Source organism: Schistocerca americana, chromosome X (genome assembly GCF_021461395.2).
Source record: "Schistocerca americana isolate TAMUIC-IGC-003095 chromosome X, iqSchAmer2.1, whole genome shotgun sequence".
NCBI lineage: Eukaryota > Metazoa > Arthropoda > Insecta > Orthoptera > Acrididae > Schistocerca > Schistocerca americana.
The window spans coordinates 749,977,978-749,998,399 of NC_060130.1; the positions used below are offsets into that span (position 1 = coordinate 749,977,978).

Consider the following 20,422-nt stretch of genomic DNA (forward strand, 5'->3'; position numbering starts at 1 on the left):
ATATACGCAATGAGTAGGGACTACAGACTAACCTTACTGATTGGAAACCTACTCCAGAATCGAAGATTCTTCGTGGATTTTCAGGGACAGAGAAGCCGGTGGAGGATACAGAAAAATGGCCTCCCCCAAGGAAGCGTACTGGCCCCACCACTTTTTAATATATATACTAATGACCAGCCCCTCCCCCCAAGGCACCGAAAGCTTCATATACGCAGATGATTGCGCCATTACCGCTCAAGCAGACAGCTTTGAAACTGTTAAACAGAATTTGTCAGAAGCCCTCGAACAGCTTGCCATCTACTATAAGGGGAACCATCTCAAACCCAACCCAGGGAAAACCCAAACCTGCGCCTTCCACCTAAAGAACAGACAATCTGCAAGAAGACTACAACTTAACTGGGAAGGAGTGCCCCCTGGAACATTGCGAAACACCATAATACTTAGGCGTCACCTTGGATAGAGCACTCACCTATAAAAAGCACTGCATGAACACTAAACACAAAGTAGCCGCGAGAAACAACATTGTGCGCAAACTAACGGGCACTACATGGGAGGGGCACAGCCTGTAATAGTGAGAACCACAGCTCTTGCTTTGTGCTATTCAACAGCGGAGTACGCGTGCCCTGTATGGTACAATTCTAGCCCCGCCAAGCAAGTGGACATACCGCTTAATGAATCCTGCCGCATCATCACAGGTTGTCTGACAAGGGGAGGCCGCCAATTGTGAAATTCAGATTCGATTAATACTGCGCATAATAAAAGCTTATGGCCAGAGGTGTAATGTGGCAAAGCACCAAGATGCACTTCTCAGCCGTTGCCGAGAAAATCGACAGTTAAAAGAAACCTTTGCGGTGAAATACTCTCTACGATTAATGATTTTCTACAGCGTCATAGCGCAGCGGTAAGCGCTGGGGTTCGTAATTCGAAAGTCGCCGGATCGAATCTCGCGCCATGCAATATTTTTTTATTATTACTTTTTTGCAATTCAAATATATATATATAAACTATTAATGAATTGCTTATGCATGTTGGTGAAGGCGGATCGCTCTCCAATTGTACCGCCTCCATTTTTCCGTTCGTTTAACAGGGTGTACCAAAGCTGTCCCGTCTGCACTGATTTTCGACGATGTTATAAGTTGCGCTAGGGACCGCATCTACCTTCTTTCGAAGTTAGCAGGCAACTACGCTGTTATGGGGCGGCTCGTTTCGGCCCATTCAACATCTGTCCTTCAAGTGTAACGAGCGAGTAACGGAGTTTATATTTCATATCTGCCACAGCAAGTTTGTGTTCGTGGGGTCTCTATTCTAATTCGAACGTTTGACTTACGCTATACGTATTCGTTCCTACCTCTTCCGTTAACTATACGTGGTTAACATTATGAAGACAATTAATAACATTTGTGAAATACAACTTTGTTTGCGGAAAACATAATGATGTTCGAAGTCGCCAGTTTTTCCATGACAAACGACTTTCAACAACTTATTATATGCATAATTGTTGCAACTGATTGCCGGGAATTATATATATATATATATATATATATATATATATATATATATATATATATATAAATTACAAAAAATAAATACTAAAAAAAAGTTGCAGGGAGCGAGATTCGATCCGGCGACCTTCGGATTACGAACCCGAGCGCTTACCGCTGCACCACCACGCTGTAGAAAATTACTAATCGTAGATAGTATTTCACCGCAACGGTTTCTTTTAACTGTCGATTTTCTCGACAATGGCTGAGAAGTGCATCTTGGTGCTTTGCCACATTACACCTCTGGCCATGAGCTTTTATTATGCGCAGTATGAATCGAACCTGAATTTCACAATTGGCGGCCTCCCCTTGTGAGACCAACCCCGACTGATAAATTGTACTGCCTGGCAGGCGTGGCCCCACCAGATATTAGAAGGAAAGTAGCGGCCACGAAGGAAAAGACAAAGGCGTTGACCTCACCTGCCCACCCGCTGTACAAACACCAGCCAGCCCGCCGTCGACTAAAATCTAGAAAAAGCTTCCTGCACACAGCAGAAAACATCGTCGGGACACCGCAGCAAGTGAGGCTGGCAATGTGGCGAGAAGAAAACGCGCACCTTGGGGAATGGTCAGTCCCAAATGAAGAACTCCCTCCCGGCCATATGAAAGGATGGACGACCTGGAAATCTCTTAATAGGCTGCGCTCTGGTGTCACACGATCCAAAGAGAATATGCGCAAATGGGGCCTCTCAAATGAACCGGTGCTGTGTGACTGTGGACACACTCAAATCACCACCCACCTCAAGCAGTGTGTGCTGTGCCCAAGCACCTGAACCGTGAAGGATTTGATGAATGCTACTCCGGAAGCGCTGGACGTGGCCAGTTTCCGGTCCAAGACTTCATAAAATAAAAAAACTACTTAACCCTGCTTATATATCTGTATACTTTTATACTCTTTTTGTATTCGTTATATACTTGATATGTATGTGTTAATCATTCTGATTTTATGTACGATTCTTCTGACACGATTAAATAAAGAAAATATGATTATTCACTGGTGGTCGAAAAAGCTGCGATACCATGAAAGATTCGTGGGAGAAGCATAAAATGTATGCCACATAATACGAACTTTGGTACGAATATAATAGTAAAGTTTTATAAAACGAAATTATTGCTGGAGGAACTGTAATTTTGTGATCTTATTGCTGTCGGTGGTAGCACCATTACATCAAAGGAAAAAATGAGAGATCCATTTGATGAATATCATCTACCAGCCTACTCATCTCACAGTGTACAATTAACTTTCGTGTTACAAGTATGTGCACAATTTCTAGGTGATCGAATTCGTGTCGTCGTGTTCCATCTATACAACGTAACGCGGAGACTAATGCCATTTGTAATAGAATCATTATTTGAAAGAGTGCGTTTATAGCTAGGTAGAAAGAAAAGCGATTAATATTAAACAATCCGGAAACAGAACATAGTAAGCATTATCATTTAAAGTAAGAAAAGTATAGCGTATTGACAATTATTAAATTAATATCATATCTTCTTCATTCGTGTGGCCATACTGTCCGTAGTTGCTTTATAATTCATGAGGGTATTTTTGATCCGTCGTTGCAACTACAAAATGCGCGATTTTTTCACAGACGCGTTTCGCTTTATTGAGGTGAAGCTCATCAGTGGTGGTGATTTTTTCATTTTTTCGGATGCTTTCTCGCTTACATCAGGAACTGCCGTGTGCTAGCACATCGTTGTTTTTCTGTGTTAGACACTGATAATTTTCGTCTACTTTTAGATGTTCTGCAGCACTATGCATTTCTCACAACACGCTTTTATGCACACCACTGTATTCTGTTTGTTTTCGTACTTCAAGTATGTCTACGAAAGTACGAAAACAAAGCAACCGAAAAAATCACCACCACTGATGATACTTTGCCTGAATAAAGCGAAACGCGTCTGGTGAAAAAGTCACGCATTTTTGTAGTTACAACGACGGATCAGAAATATCCTCATGTAATATCATATCATTAAATTGATTTTTATTTGACTACTGACATTGTTACTTATTCTTGGGTTACAGCTTAATATATTTCGTTATTCTGCAGAACGTTCAGTTAAGAAGGTACGAAACTTTAACTTCTCATCAACGACGAGGTCACTAGAGACGAAGTGCAAGGTTTGAATGGACAAGAATGCGGAAGTCAACGGAACCGACCCGCCATTCGCTTTAATCGATTTAAGGAAACTACGGAAATCCTAAAACTTGATGTTATGGCTGGCATAAAGAAAAAGCCCCTAGTCCCTGGTACGGGTGCGGCACTTTAATCACTGCGCCACTTCGCTCAAACTGTTAATATAACGGGCGAGCGTTGGAATGTGGCGAATGATGTGGAAGAGAGTCGATAGGTAGTTGCTAATGACTTCTAGGAAATTGTTTGCCCAGTTAATAGGGGGTCATAATGTCATGACACAGGCAGGACAGTGAATAATCGTATTCTCTGTGCTGAAAAAAATGTATTCCAGATAGCATTTGATTGGACATATTCTCGTTGGAATAGAGGCTCAGAAATGGTCTGAGGAAAGGACGCTACTTTGCTCTCTACAACTCCGACGACATCTGTTATTTAAAATAGCTGAGATCCGATTAAAAGTATTATAGTTAGCAGCTGGACTGTTCCCGCCGGCAATACACCAATGAGCGCCTGGCGTTGTCGGCTCCTATGTTGCCACTTCCCCTGCGGAAAGCGCTAGTGCATGCTAGTTCTCAATGAGCCGTTTCAGTTAGAGATTCGTGTAATGTTTACTTTCGCGTGATGTACGACGTGTAATCAAACTAGTCGAAAGAGAATCAGAGAGGAAGCACTGTACACATCTATACCATTGGCAAAGTTCAAAAATTTTGGTCAAATGTTTGAGTGGGGCGAAAACAAAACAACCTAGAAATTACACACTGAATTTTTTTCTGAAATTTAGTAGCCAGACTAAGAGTGGGAAATGAACAAATGGGAGTATCAAATTGACCATCATGAAGTATAGTTCTCCAAACAAAATAAGTTTAATTGATTGAGAGTAATTAGGATAATTGAGAAAATTTATTAGTGATTTGGTGGAAAATTGAACTGTTTAACGAACAGCTTCTGCTGAAATAAAAATATTTGAAAAAAGAACAGTCAAATGTTTTGAGAAATGATTTGGCAAAAGGCAAAAAATAAAATAGATTAGAGAAACACCTGATGCGTTTCTGACTGATGCTCGAAATCATGTACAGGAAATAAGCTGCAAACTGAGAATTTACTGTTCAGCGTTTAGCTTAGACTTTTAGAATTTCGAAGAGTACTGCACGTATTTGTCTGTGTCTGGTGGATTATGCAGACAGTAGTGTCTCATTTGCTGTACACGATTTTGAAGAGCATTCAAAAAGCGCATCAAATGTTTATCTAATTTATTGTATTACTTACTTTTAGACAATTTCACAAAACATTTGACCGTTTTTTACAATCTTTTATTTCCGCGGTTTTTGTAGAAGATTGAGACTTCAAACTTCATATTTGTTATGAGTTATATATTGACGAAAATGGCCAATAAATGCCGTTCTCGGAAGCTTACACGTATCCCTCGTACTCCGTTGCAGAATGAGGTCTTTTGGCAATAAACGAAAAATTGTATTTCCGTGAATTCAGTAGTTTCGAGATAGGACGTGTTGAGTCTGAAGCTGTTTATCTGACAGGAAAATTCCACACGTTTAAAGAAATTATAACTTTAGCCTTAATTAAAATTAAGAACAGATTATTGATATGCTGATGGGTGCTATAGAGATCTGTACCGTACGCTAATTTCAACACTAATAACCTCGTTGTGGAGCGCCCGTAACACACACACACACAACACACACGCTAATTTCGGATTTTTACGTGATTTTTTTAGAGGAGAATAGACTTTAAAAAGATTTGCTTTCGCTGTGAAGAGCTATGCTAGCCGCCTGCAGACATCGGTAGCAACTTCGGCCCTTAAACGTCAGACACAAACTGATTACAGTGGATATGGGAGAAAAGGGGATTCTTTGCGTCAGATTGGGGGAGGGGAGGAAGTGGGGACTGTTAATGAAATACTTTAAAATTATAATTCTCATACAAATAATTCAGCTGTCATTTTGCAAGGCTTAGTGGAGCCTGTTTCTACCACCACGGATAATTCCACAGACAATCGCACGTCGTCCTCCGTGTGACAGTCAGATAAGTTGACCATTCAGTTATGACATAACTGACGGGGACGATTACAGTTATATGATTAATCAAATCACGAAACCGCAGAAACAAAAGAGCGCTACAGACTACCATTGTTCGAAAAATTGTGATGAGAAATTATAACGAACTGTATTTTCTATTAATGACAATAGCACGGGGGCCATACTACGATGACACAGAGGCAGCATACAGTACTGTGCGTTGACACTTGTTTTAACACGCTGCAGCACTAATCGTAAGTAAGAGAAAAAAATAAATCGATGAAATGACAGACTGTTCATTACTAGCAGAACACGTAATGCGATAATAGCAAATGAAACCCAGTAAAATCCAGATGGTGCTCAATACACATTTGTAAATAAAATTCTCCATCATATGTAAATAAACTTCAGGAAATTAATGATGCAATAAGCGAAGAAGTCGACCGACTATATAGGGCGAAAATGATGTGCGAGCACGTTTGTAACATAGCAGCAGGCTGAATCGCACGTATGAAAATGAATTTTCTGTGAAGAGCTTTCCAAGTAAGTGATGCGTGGAACCGTATAGCTTCATTACTCTGCCCCTGACTACTCTTCCCCCCCCCCCCCCCCCCTCATAGAGGAGCGTATAATCAAACAAATAAGAGGAAGAGTCGTTAGGGGAGCGATTCTCACGCGTTACATCATTAGCGTGAGAGATCTTCGAGCACAGAATCCCATTCTGACTTAATGGAATAATCGTGACGAGAAATTTTTACTGTAGCGTCCGGAAGGACTTCGTTGTCTCCACGATTTTTATGTTCCACTGACGAAATGCTGACGTGAATGCTATGTACAGCGTCAAAAGCACTATTTTTGGAAGAATACGGTTATTTTATGTGCAACTCGCCGGGCAAGAGCTGCACATTAGGGATGGGAAACACCGACCGGTTAAAACCGATACGGTATTTTAGTTCTGAATGACCGCTATTTTTTGGTATTTGTTTTATCTCGGTTAGAACAGGCGTTTTTTTTTTATTTTTACCTATAACCGAGTAAAAAGCGAAACATCAGTTAGCCATAGCAGCAGTGCTAAAATTTTTCGCTTTTAAACAAACCTTTTTAAGAAACGAGTCATTTTTATTCGTAAAATTTAAATTTGTTTGAAATATTGCGTTATTATAGGAAATGGGAAAAGCGATCAGTGCTATTTTAATAACAATGAAGACAAAAACGAGCAACAAACAGGTGACATAAGAATTGGTACAGCATTGCTGAGACAATTGTGTCACTGTTGCCGTATGTCGCGCCTTAAGGTACGCCTGTTGTGCAGCGTGCAAGATTTGGCCCCACATGGTCTAAACCGTAGCTTCCCGCTGTCATCACTGGACATCCGTTGTATTGCAGAATGGTACCAAGTGTAGGCTGGAACTATTTTTACGAAGTGACGTAGCAATGAAGTACAGTGCAACATTTGCCTTAAAAGATTAAGGATTTGTCTGCCATTTCTATGAAATACTAAAAGAGGAAGGCAGTTATAGTAACAGTAATAAATTAAAAACTTAAGAACAGTTCATTCATAGCATTAAGACAGAAAGAAGCTGATCTGTTGCCTGTGTCTACATAATATGCCTTTTATCTGCTTCTACTCCTTGAGAACGGACAAATCAACAAGAAAAACAGAACCTCAGTTTTCATCTTTAGCGTGATTATTTGTAATGCCCAAATGGTGGTATGATCCCCGATTACAACATTCTTTTTGAGCAGAGTTTCAAAAAATTAGAATCAATAGGAGAATACTGGTGATTTTTTGTACCATTCAGTCACTTATCATTTTTCGAGAAAAGCAGTGAGCGGTGGACGGGATTCGTTTTATTTTATTTGCCTCTTTAATTTAATAGTGTGATTCTATGTATCTTGACACTGACTGAGTCAAATTTTTTCAACCTTTGTTCGATTTCCACGTTTATTAAAGGAAATGATAGGAATAAACAACCGAAAGTAGGTTATTTCAAAACCGGTTATTTTGAGCTGTTTTAACATTCAGGTTGAACTGGTGTGAAAAAAAACGATAGTACTGAAAACTGATTGTTCGTTGATAACCGCCATCCCCTTTTTAGAATCAAAGTCCCAGAAACGAGATGAGGCATGACAGGGCTTCCGCGCAACCAACGTTTGTCAGAGTCGTTTAGTTAAACCCGTTGTACACTGTGTGAAATGCTGACACGTTGCGCGCAAAAGAGACAGGTGATACAACTGAAAAAGACGGAGACGAGAGCCAGCTACGAGGCATTTAGAAATTCTCTTTCGCATGGCCCGTCACAGATTGGCTCATGCAGTGAACCATCCGCTACCGACTACTGAGTGATATGTAAATCGCAGGGGTGCCGATGGAGACGCAGATAAAATTTGCATGAGAGGCGGCCCTGCACGACCAGCGAAAAGAGTACATTAAAATGATTGTCAAACGAAAAATTCCATCGGCTGTCTACACAATTTGCAATTCATTTCCTGCGGCGTGTTTTCCGAAGACAGAGTTCGATCTTGAACACCATTATATATCTGTCAAGTACGTTTCATTCTGGCGTTATTATGTTGTATGTCACACCGCGCGACAGAGTTCCACGGTTCCACAAATATTTGTCTTTAATTCGGAAGTTAGCAACATAATGGCTGAATTGACTAACAGGCTGAAACATACTGATTCATTCATTAGTTACACTGAACTTCTGTTCGATTGCTGCCACAATAAAGAGGCGGCGTGAGTTTCGTACCACCTGCTTTCTCTCTCCTTTCAGGTCATAACCAAAATTTATTAAAAATTAGTTACTTGTTCCACACAATTTCCCTAACTAGGTTGCCTGTTAACGCTCGAGTAGTATGGTGTAGCCTTATAGCCTCACAACTCAGAAAATACCGCGACTTGTTAATTTCTACCTCGGAGGAATCACGTTAAAATGTCCCTGCGTTTTTATTTAAATTTTTGTTGCCTTGACGTGAAGCCGTGAAGGATTCCTTTTATAAGGCCAGCGCCCATTCCCTCCACCCACTGAAAGGAAATCAAACTTAGGATTCCATCTCTAATGATCTCAGTGTCGTCAGGAGATTAGAAGCGAACAAAAAAGAAAACTAGAGCGTAATGAAGCCGCGATAAAGTGGATGCCAGTAAGAAATAATTATCCTGTTGCTGAATGTGTCTTAGAAATAAATGGAGAAGATAAAAGACGTACGTGCCAAAACAAATGCCGATGAAACACAGACATATTGGGTCAGAAGCATGCTATACGGGGAGTCTCTTAACGATCAGGGAGGTGTGAGACAACAACTTTCAAATCTGTTACTCGATAACATTATATTCCTACGCTATGAAAAGGTTTCAACTCTCCTGCGTCTCATACACGCTGAGGTGACAAAAGTCATGGGATAGAGACATGCACGTATAGAGATGGCAGTAGTATCGTGTACTCAAGGTATAAAAGAGCAATGCATTGACGGAGCTGTCATTGTACTTAGGTGGTTCATGTGAACAGGTTTCCGACGTTACTCAGGAGACTGCCTACACTACGCTTGTCCGTCCTCTTTTAGAATACTGCTGCGTGGTGTAGGATCCTTACCAGATAGGAGTGACGAAGTACATCGAAAAAGTTCAAAGAAAGGCAGCACGTTTCGTATTATCGCGAAATATGGGATAGAGTCTCAGAGAAATGATACAGAATTTGGGCTGGAAATCATTAAAAGAAAGGCGTTTTTCGTTGCTACGGAATTTTCTCACGAAATTCCAATCACCAACTTTCTCCTCCGAATGCGAACATATTTTATTGACACCGACCTATATAGGGAGGAACGATCACCACGATGAAATAAGGGAAACCAGGGCTCGTACGGAAATATATAGGTGTTCATTCTTTCTGCGCGCTATACGAGATTGGAATAATAGAGAATTGTGAAGGTTGTTCGATGAACTCTCTGCCAGGCACTTGAATGTGATTTGCAGAGTATCCATGTAGATGTAGATGATTATAGTCGCACGACGGGCATTAACAAACTTGGGACGCGGAATGGTATTTGGAACTGGACGCATGGGACATTCCATTTCGGAAATTGTTACGGAATTCAGTATTCCGAAAGCCACAGTGTCAAGAGTGTGCCGAGAGTACCGAATTTCAGGCATTACCTCTCACTACGGGCAACGCATTGCTCGAGGGCTTTCGCTTGACGACCGAGAGCAGCGGCGTTTACGTAGAGCTGTACGTGCTAAAAGACAAGCAACACTGCGTGAAGTGTGGCGACATTTAGCGTTAATGGGCTATGGCAGCAGACGGCCAACGTTGAGTGCCTTTGCCAACAGCACGACATCGGCTGCAGTGTCACTCCTTGGTTCGTGGCCATATCGTTTGGACCCTAGAAGACTGGAAAACCGTGCCCTGGTCAGATGTGTCCCGATTTCAGTTGGTAAGATCTGATGGTAGGTTTCGAGTGTGGTACACACCCCACAAAGCCATGGACCCAGGTTGTCGACAAGGCACTGTATAAGCTGGTGGTGGCTCCATAATGGTGTGGGTTGTGTCTGCATGGAATGGACTGGATTCTCTGGTCCAGATGAATCGATCATTGACTGAAAATGGTTATGTTCTGCTACTTGGAGACCATTTCCAGCCATTCATGAACTTCATATTCCCAAACAACGATTGAGTTTTTATGGATAACTACGCGCTATATCACTGGGCCACAATTGTTTGCGACTGGTTTTGAAGAACATTCTGGACAATTCGAGCGAATAATTTGGCCACACAGATCGCCTGACACGAACTATATGGCACATCTATGAGATATAATGGAGAGGTCAATTCGTGCACAAAATCGACAACACTTTCGGAATAGGGGCCGAATGGCTGAAACTTTCTGAAGGGTATTTCCAACGACTTGTTTAGGAGGCATCCCATGACTTTTGTCGCCTCATTGTAGGTGTATAAGAAGTTTCTCGTCTGTCATTGCATTCATTAATGGGGACTAAGTTACACAAAAGGTAACGCCTTCCAACGGCATGAATATAATGTTATTTCTGCCCCGTTTTTCCTAATGAAAAGGATAACGAGAATGCGCATACGATGGTGCGTATCTCCACTCATCGTGGTACACCAAACTCGAAAGGAAAAAACGTGTTATTCATAACATACATGGCTTCAGTGCAGAAGAAGCAATAGCAATACTAAAAGGGGTATGTACGATCGAAATTAAACATTAGAGAAGATAACAGTAGTGTCGACAGCAGTTTTCAAAGAAACAGCAAAGAAGCCTAGGGAAATCGTAGGACTACTAAGTGACAAAGTCCGTTTGGACGTGAACGAAACCAGCGTCGGAGTCACGAGCAGTAGCCGAAATAAACGTAGCAGCTTTCTAAAAATGTGATAATTTGTAATAAAACTGCACAAAAATGAATAGTGCTATTAATAAGTATGCAAACCACAAATTATATCACTGAAAGTTTCTCATCCAGATTTGCAAGTTTGAGGCATCAATAATCAAAATTTCGTTAAACAAAAGTCAACGCCTGGATGTTGGTGATTCTTGAAATTACGAAAAGGCATTGATCTTTGTTTCGTGAGACTTGGTCAATATTCGACTACGTGAAATGAGATAACAAATAGCTGTAAAGAGACAGAAGATACTTGAGGTGAAAAATTTAGGCGCCTTCCCCTTGCATAAACTGGAACCGATATAAAAGAAAACTGAGTATATGAAACAAAATCTTCACTGTGCAGAGAAAATACTCCTGTTTGTTTTAGTAAGATGATCTCTTATAGAGAGCGGCAGCTTACCGTTGTGACTTGAGACACGGGTATGCGATCGGGCAGCACCTGCTCGAAGTCGATGCACTGCTGGCCTGTGCCCAACGACAGCCACCGTGGCGACGAATGGCTCGCCTTCTGACAGGCGCTGCGCACCGTGCACCTGCAACATTACAACAAACATCACAGAATCGCCATAAACAACAGCTTATACCCAGAGTCGCGCTCTACCAAAACTACAGTTCGGTAGTTTTGGTACAGTACATAAATGAAGCAGGAAACGGTAGAATTACCGGTAGTATTCGTAGCATTTGTTGATGGTGTTAGGACAGCAACCAGCCACAAATTTACTTTCAGTTCCTTTATTCAAAGGCTACCGTTACCGGTTTCGAATCGTTGTGATTCATCCTCAGACGGTTTACATGCTTTCTTTATGACATTTGGTGTGTTTTTTACAGACTAATTGTCGTGGAACGTCGGTCTCGAGTGTTTGTATTCATGAAATTCGTCCAGCAGATGTCAATGCATTCCCACTGCATTCTTATTGTTGCACACGTAAATTGTTCTCACTGAACACTTAAGATTTGTCACTGAGATGATTTCTACCACGCACCACATATTTGATGCATGTATCAAAACATGTGACAAATCTTAAGTGTTCAGTGAGAACAATTTACGTGTGCAACAATAAGAATGCAGTGGGAGTGCATTGACATCTGCTGGACGAATTCTATGAATACAAACACTCGAGACCGACGTTTCACGACAATTAATCTGTAAAAAACACACCACATGTCATAAAGAAAGCATGTAAACCGTCTGAGGATGAATCACAACGATTCGAAACCGGTAACGGTAGCCTTTGAATAAAGGAACTGAAAGTAAATTTGTGGCTGGCTGCTGTCCTAACACCATCAACATTTGTTTTCAAACAACAGCCACGGTCTCCATCATGTCATCATATGACAAAATTGCATTCGTAGCATTGCTAGGGGAAGAAATGCAAATGAATGTGTAAGAGAGGAACTGGGATCCAACGACTTCTCTTTGATTTTTATTTATTTGGTTGTTTGTATTGCACATAATTAGAACCACACATAACATTCAGTGCTAGTCCAGTGCATATTTTATATTCTTAAAGAATGTAAATTGCGTTTTGTAAGTTACAAATAAACAATTTTCGAATAAAACCTGAATTAAACGTTGAAAATTTCAATTTTACTATAAATAATGTTAATTTTTAAGTAATAGACTGGAAGATAACTATGTAGAACAAAGTAGTTCTGTAGGTCACGCGGCCCTTTATTTACCCTCACTCCGTTTCTAGATGTTCACCGCTTCCAGTTTCTATGGGAACCTAGAAACAGTGATAGCATACGTAAAACTCAGTACAGTCCGCTTCGATAGCTGCGCAGTCAGTGCGGCGGAATGCTAAGCGAAGAGGCCCGGGTTTGATTCGCGGTCAGGTCGGAGATTTTTCTCTGCTTATGGACTTGCGTATTGAGTTGTGATGTTCGGTTTGTGGGGCGCTCAACTGCGCGGTCATCAGCGTCCGTACAAAGTCCCAATTTTTACACTGTCCAATCTAGCCATTGTCACGAATGATGACGATGATGATGAAATGATGAGGACAACACAAACACCTAGTTCCCGGGCACAGAAAATCCCCAACCCGGCTGGGAATCGAACCCGGGACCCCGTGATCCAGAGGTGTGTTGAGTTGTCCTTACTTTCGTATCGTCGTAATTGAAATTACTATTGACATGGTTGAATGGACACAGCCCGAAAGCCAATAACTTGAAAAAATGCCCATTGAGCACGCAAAAAACCTAACGTACGGGTAACGCGGGTCGATTCTATCTGACCAGGGCTACTAGGAAAACTACCGCAGTATACGCCTACGTATGGTAGCGTACGGCAGTTTTACAACTCTACCCATACCGATGGCCTGTGGCTAGTCGTCTGAACCGCACTGTAGGCCCGTCCTCTCCTGTCACAAGCAACATCACAGCCACCAAACTCCCCTTCCGAGTGGAGACAGTTACTATTAACAGTCCACAGGGTTCAATTTTGGGGCCACTTCTGTTCTCGTTATATATATTACCTTCCGTCTTACACTGATAAAAAAGAGACATTATTCTTTGCTGATGACGCATGCATCATAATGAAGTTCAATAGAGCTGCAACAGCATAAAGAGCTATAAATGAAATATTCAAAAGTATTATTGTATTATCGATAGGTAACAAGTTCTCGGTAACTGGTCTATCACTTAACTTTGAAAACACAGTTAATTAAATTGAATGTTGTGTATACAGGGTGAACCAGAACTACACCGATAAACTTTCAGAGATGGTATTATGAAAAAAAAAGAAGATCAAAAGTCTATTAAGCATGGGCTCTAAAGTGCATAGCTAAAGAGCTATATGCACTTGTTCATCTTCGATTCTGTGAAACGTATCTCTTCTACCGAAACCTCTTTGTCTTACACATTCAGGGAGCAGGTAGTACAGGCCAAACCAACAGAAAAAGTCTAGCAAATATGGGCTCTAAAATGCTTACCTCAAGAGCTATGAGCACTTGTTCAGTAGAAGAGATGTGTTTCACAGTACAAGTGTTCATAGCTCTTAATGTACGCACTTTAGATCTCATGTTTACAAGTCTTTTTTACTTGTTTTGATGCATAGTATCACCTCTGAAAGCTTCACTGTTGAGTTCTGATTCACCCTGTACAAGATCATCCGTAAGAATAAAGCAGGCGAGGGAAGATGGTTGTTGAATAAACAGAGAAAGATATTTTTGTATACCAGAGTTAGAAAACGCTGAGAAATGTGCATTTCAAGGAGTAATAGTGCGGGCTCCAAAAATAAAGGAGCATCAAAGGGCCTAGTGAGCGCCAGAAGTTGAAGTCTTCCAGAAATAGCGGCGCAACACCAACGGTACTTCACTTGGGTGCCCAGACAGCGAGTACGCAAAGCAGCGCAGCTCATAGCACCTGAAGAAGACGCCTGGGTCGGTGTTCGAATTATCGCGCAGGAAAATAGTATAACTAACTAGGATGAACCACCGCAAGCAAACCATTTAAGTATATCCACTTTTTCTTATACATTCAACAATAGTTGTTGCGAATCAAATAATCAGGTTGCCATAAAAAAGAGTTACTAAAAGCAAATAGTCGGTTTTATACACGATTAAATGAGGGCCCGTTATTATGTAGTTTGCCACACCGTGAGGGACGTAACTGCGGATCTGCAAGAGTGCCCGTTTATTAGGGGTGCGCTTGGCAGGAATATAAGCTGGCAGCGAACTGTTCAAATATGGTTGACGCCTGTGGCCATTGCGGATGACTGAGTTCGCTGAGACGCGCAACTTGCGCTCATAAAGCTTAGCTTCGACCGCTGTCTGTCCAGTGGAGCTTGCATAGTTAATGCGACGTAAAATCCGACGGCGGACACACCGACAACGTCAACTTCTCCCATGCTGGCGGACAACGAAGCAACTCGCGGGCCCTTCCCAGCAGAACTTAGCTATCGAGCCATAACACATCGATTTACGCTAATATGTTGCCTGGTTGGTACCTCTACACGACAGGACCTAACAGTTCAGTCTCATGCATTCGTTAGAATAGTTTCCACGCATATTTACCCTTTATTTTCCACAAGATCATGTTAACACAATTACTTACGCCATGAAGGCAAAAGTCATTGTATGGAGTAACATTAATTAGACAGCAGGTTGCTATTACGTCTTCATCGAAGTACAATGCAAGTTACAAGGCAGCATGTTCTTATGTTGCTATAACATGATTTAGATGAATCCTTCACTAATGACCTACATCTACAGGACTTTGACAAATGTATGGGAGCACCGCGAGAAATGCATGCTTGAACATAAATGCTGATGCTAATGGCTGGCTCTAAACACTATGGGACTTAACATCTGAGGTCATCAGTCCCCTAGACTTAGAACTACTCAAACCTAACTAACCTAAGGACATCACACAGCCGGCCGTTGTGACCGAGCGGTTCTAGGTTAGTTAGGTTTAAGTAGTTCTAAGTCTAGGGGACTGATGACCTCAGATGTTAAGAGCCATTTGAACCATTTGACATCACACACATCAATGCCCGAGGCAGGATTCGAATTTGCGACCGTAGCAGCTACGCGGTTCTGGACCTGATGCTAAGCAAGCCTGCCGGTTGCGCTATTGTATCTGACTACGAACGACACCCGTGCAATGTCTTAAATACGTTACAAGTGATCAGAACAGTGTTCGGTGTAGTTGTGACTGCATTACGTCAGAGCTAAGTGAATTCGAATGTGGGCAAATTGTCAGTGTTCGTACGGTGGGTGTTCCCAAAAACAAAGGGGGGTAAGTCTCTGGTGCTCCAGCAGGTACCGTCACAACTAAGTCACAGCGCGGACTGTTGTTGGAGAGGATTGTAACGAAAAATAAGACGACGACAACTGCGGAAGTCACAACAGAACTGAATGTCGCACTCACGAATCCTGTCAGCAACAAAACGAGACGAAGTGAGCTCCATAAGAAGGGAACTACAGGACGAGCAGGAATTAGAAAATCACTTGTCAAGTGACGCACATGGCCGTAACAGGAAAAAGTAGTTCATAAGCTATAAAACTTGGACTATGGAGCAATGGAAGAAAGTCATTTGGTCGGATGAATCTTGCCACTCTCATGCATGAGATTACCATACGCAAACATCTAGCTGGCTATATGGACATGTATGTTACGTATATAGAGCTGTTATTCGAATTACGCAAATGCGTAGCTAAGAAATTTTTAGGACCCGATGGCGGTTTGATCCTAGACTGAAATCGACCGCCTCTAATAAAATATACCAATGCAGTTGTGCGCATAATGTAGTTCTTAATAGTCTGCAAGTTCTGTCTGAAGCGCTCTATCGCTACAGCTCCTGACCCAGGTGGTCTATAAAAGCATCCTGTTACCATTTTCGACCGACCTTCCATGCTTAAGTTCGCCCAGATTAATTCAAATTCTGAATCTGCGACAATCTTGCAAGATAATATAGAATTCTTTACTGCAGTAAATACGCTGACTTCTTTGCCGACTAACCTATCCATACGATAAATTTTCCAATTGGGACTTAGAATTTTGTAAGTATTTCACTTCTCTTTCAACCAGCTTTCTGTTCCTAAAGCTATCTGGGCTTCTGTAAGCGGTACTAACTCTGTGAAGCCGGCCGATGTGGCCGAGCGATTCTAGGCGCTACAGTCTGGAACCGCGCGACTGCTACTGTCGCAGGTTCGAATCCAGTCTAGGGCATGGATGTGTGTGATGTCCGTAGGTTAGTTAGGTTTCAGTAGTTCTAAGTTCTAGGGGACTGATGACCTCAGATGTTAAGTCCCATAGTGCTCAGAGCCATTTGAACCAACCTGTTTACACACAGCGTGTGAAGCATTCTTCATAACAGTGTGACCAACTGCCACACAAACAGAGTTCTGTACTTATAAAAAAATAGGAGACCTTACTTTTGTGGTTACCCTCGTACAATGGCAGGTTATCAAGATTTAAATGAGTTTGAAAGTGGTGTTATACTCGGTGCACGGGCGATGGGACACAGCATCTCTAAGATAGCGATGAAGTGAGGATTTTCCCATACGATCATTTCACGAGTGTGCCGTGAATATCAGGAATCCGGTAAAACATCAAATCTCAGGCATCGCTGCGGCCGGAAGAAGATCCTGCAAGAACAGGACAAACGACGACTGAAGAGAATCGTTCAAGAAGACAGAAGTGCAATCCCTTCCGCAAATTGCTGCAGATTTCAATGCTGGACCATCAACAAGTGTCAGCGTGGGAACCATTCAACGAAACATCATCGATATGGGCTTTCGGAGCCGATGGCCCACTCGTGTATCCTTGATGACTGCACGACACATAGCTTTACGATTCGCCCGTCAACAGCGACATTGGAGTGTTGATGACTGGAAACTAATTGCCTGGTCGGACGAGTCTCGTTTCAAACTGTATCGAGCTCATGGAAGCGTACGGGTTTGGGGACAACCTCATGAATCAATGGACGCTGCATGTCATAGGGGGACTGTCCAAGCTGGTGGAGGCTCGGTAATGGTATGGGTCGCGTGCAGTTGTAGTGACATGGGACCCTGATACGTCTAGATATGACTCTGACAGGTGACACTTACGTGAGCATCCTGTCTCATCACCTGCTCCATTCACGTCCACTGTGCATTGAGACGGACTAGGGAAACTCCAGCAGGACAATGCGACACCCCACATGTCCAGAATTGATACAGAGTGGCTCCAGGAACACTCTTCTGAGTTTAAACACTTCCGCTGGTCTCCAAACTCCCCAGACATGAACATTATTGAGCATATATGGGATGCCTTGCAACTTGCTGTTCAGAAGAGATCTCCACCCCCCTCACAGTCTTACGGCTTTATGGACAGCCCTGCAGAATTCATGATGTCAGTTCTCTCCAGCACTGCTTCAGATATTAGTCGAGTGCATGCCACGTCGTGGTGCTGCACTTCTGCGTGCTCGCAGGGGCTCTACACGATATTAGGCAGGTGTACCAGTTCATTGGCTCTTCAGTGTATTATTATACACTATTAAAAGCTAAGTTTCAAAATGCGTTAAGTGAAGTTATGGGTCTAGGTTCTTTTCAGTCACAACGATGTGAAGATCCTGCACGAACCTTACAGTCGCAGAAAAACCTTTTAAAAGCCTTAGTCAGAATTGGAGGGCAGGAATAATTTTAGTTTACCGTCGCCAGGTGGAATGTGTGCACCTATGGGGTAACCGACATAAGACTGGATCGAAAAACTGTTAGTGCTGAATGGTATGCCCGGAACCTGTTTAATCAATTCATGGATCAAATGTCAGAACTTGAAAGATTGCTTGGACATTTTCAGCAAGATAAACAGCACACACCGCACATGTTGATGCCTTCACACGAGTTCGTGAGGTGTTCGGCAAGAAGAGAAGAGAACACTTAGCAAAGGCAGCAAATTCTACTGGCCTCCAAGATCGTCTGATTCGTCATTCAGTGTTTTCTTTTGAACCCGTCGGGAAAACTGAAGAGTCAGGTGTATTCAAATAATCCCCACACACCGGACGAGATACAGCAGAACATTGAAAAGGCTTTTGCTGAAACCCCTCAGGCTGAGGTGCCGAGTGCGTCTCGCAATTTGATAAATCACATATATCACTACTTCGATGTCACTGATAGCCATTTACAGCATCTTCTGTGAGGAACAGTACTCCATTAAGGTACCTTGTTAAAGTGTCAAATTTAGGAAAACTTTCTGAACCAATCTTACTGTGACTACTCTGTATAACGTCATGGGTGTTTTTTTTAAAAAAGCAACTCTATACGTACCGGTGTGTACCTGAATCCGACGTCTACTATTAGACAGTGATCAATTTTAATATTTGGGCATGCAAAACAAATACTTTTATGCGTTGTGATCACTGAAGGACCATCATCCTCTCTTTTTGTAAGCCCAATCATGCTGCCATGTGATGTTCTTCCGAAAAGTCATTGTGGAATTCTACAACTCAGTGTGATTCTACTACATAAAGGTACATAGTGAACTTTAAAGTATGATGATGAAAGCCGGCCGGTGTGGCTGAGCGGTTCTAGGCGCTTCAGTCTGGAACCGCGCGACCGCAACGGTCGCAGGTTCGAATCCTGCCTCGGGCATGGATGTGTGTGATGTCCTTAGGTTAGTTAGGTTTAAGTAGTTCTAAGTTCTAGGGGACTGATGACCATAGATGTTAAGTCCCATAGTGCTCAGAGCCATTTGAAACATTTTTTATGACGAAACAAACTGATCTGCATTTGTTTGGCGAAGGGTAGACAGTGGCCACCTGGAGGAATTGTGCCTCGATATCGCAAACAGTAGCATCTGTGGAGTGTTCTAAAATCGCTACCTGAAATATATCGAGTTTAGATTCAACTGCGGGAAACGTCCAAGTGGTGGCACAACTGTGTAAATCTGTTAGCCTCGACGCATATCCAATCTCTCAGGTAAAATAATTCAAAAATGGTTCAAACAGCTCTAAGCACTATGGGACTTAAAATCTTAGGTAATCAGTTCGGCCACAGCGGCCGGCTGGTAAAAAAATTGGTAACAAAGATTCGCTAGGTGTAACGAGCCAGTTTAACTATTGACGACTGGATAATTGTATGTTGGTTTGATTGGTAACGATTTTTAGTCAATTAGATGGGTGGTGATGTGTGTGTTCGGCGTCAGGCTCGGGAGAGTATGGTTTAATAGTGCGTGGTGTCCATAGCGTTGTCCGCTGCAGCCTTGACAGTTTCTGCACGCAGGCACAACGGCGCTGCTATACTGCTTCGTTGACAATCACGTAGGGCACGTTCTGCTTTTCAGCAGAGCTGAGGCGAGTACTCGGTAACAGTCAGATCGCTCGTTTGATTACTATCTCACAAGCAGACGGAATTTTAAGGCGTCCGTACGTTGTGTACGTTGTCTCGTTTGTCGCCTGGTGCACAGTAGCTGCCCGACATTATCTAGATTGGCACTACTAACAACAGACACCTCCTTTCCGCTTTAGATTCTGCGTGACAAGTTGAGAATTTTTTCTGTTCGGGACGTCCAAAGCGCTCTAATAAAACGGTAACACAGGTACTGTGTCATTTGGGCGGCCACTGAGACGCTAATTGCTGTACTGTTATTCAAGATATTTCAAATCAGTGTTCGCAACAACTAAAAATACGCATCAATTTTACCATACGCTTTTCGTTTCTCTCATTTAAAACGTTGCTAATGACTCCGCTTTTGTCCAATTTCTGCTTAAATTTGAATTTTTCAGGTAATCTTCCCTTTGGTACTAACGTTTTTTGGAGTAATTTCGATTTGACACGCAGCAGTTAAGATTTCTTCACGAAAAACACGGCAAAATATACTTTTAGCCAGGAGAAT

The 20,422-nt window shown here is 42.2% G+C and overlaps 1 protein-coding gene across 1 annotated transcript in view; it reads right to left on the reverse strand.

Annotated features, from left to right (window-relative positions):
- The window catches only part of LOC124556296 (plexin-B), a 973,640-nt gene that overhangs the window by 149,457 nt on the left and 803,761 nt on the right, over positions 1-20,422 (reverse strand). The window contains exon 5 of the mRNA XM_047130271.1: positions 11,508-11,640. Coding sequence (XP_046986227.1) covers positions 11,508-11,640 — 133 coding nt within the window. The remainder of the gene's footprint in view (positions 1-11,507; positions 11,641-20,422) is intronic.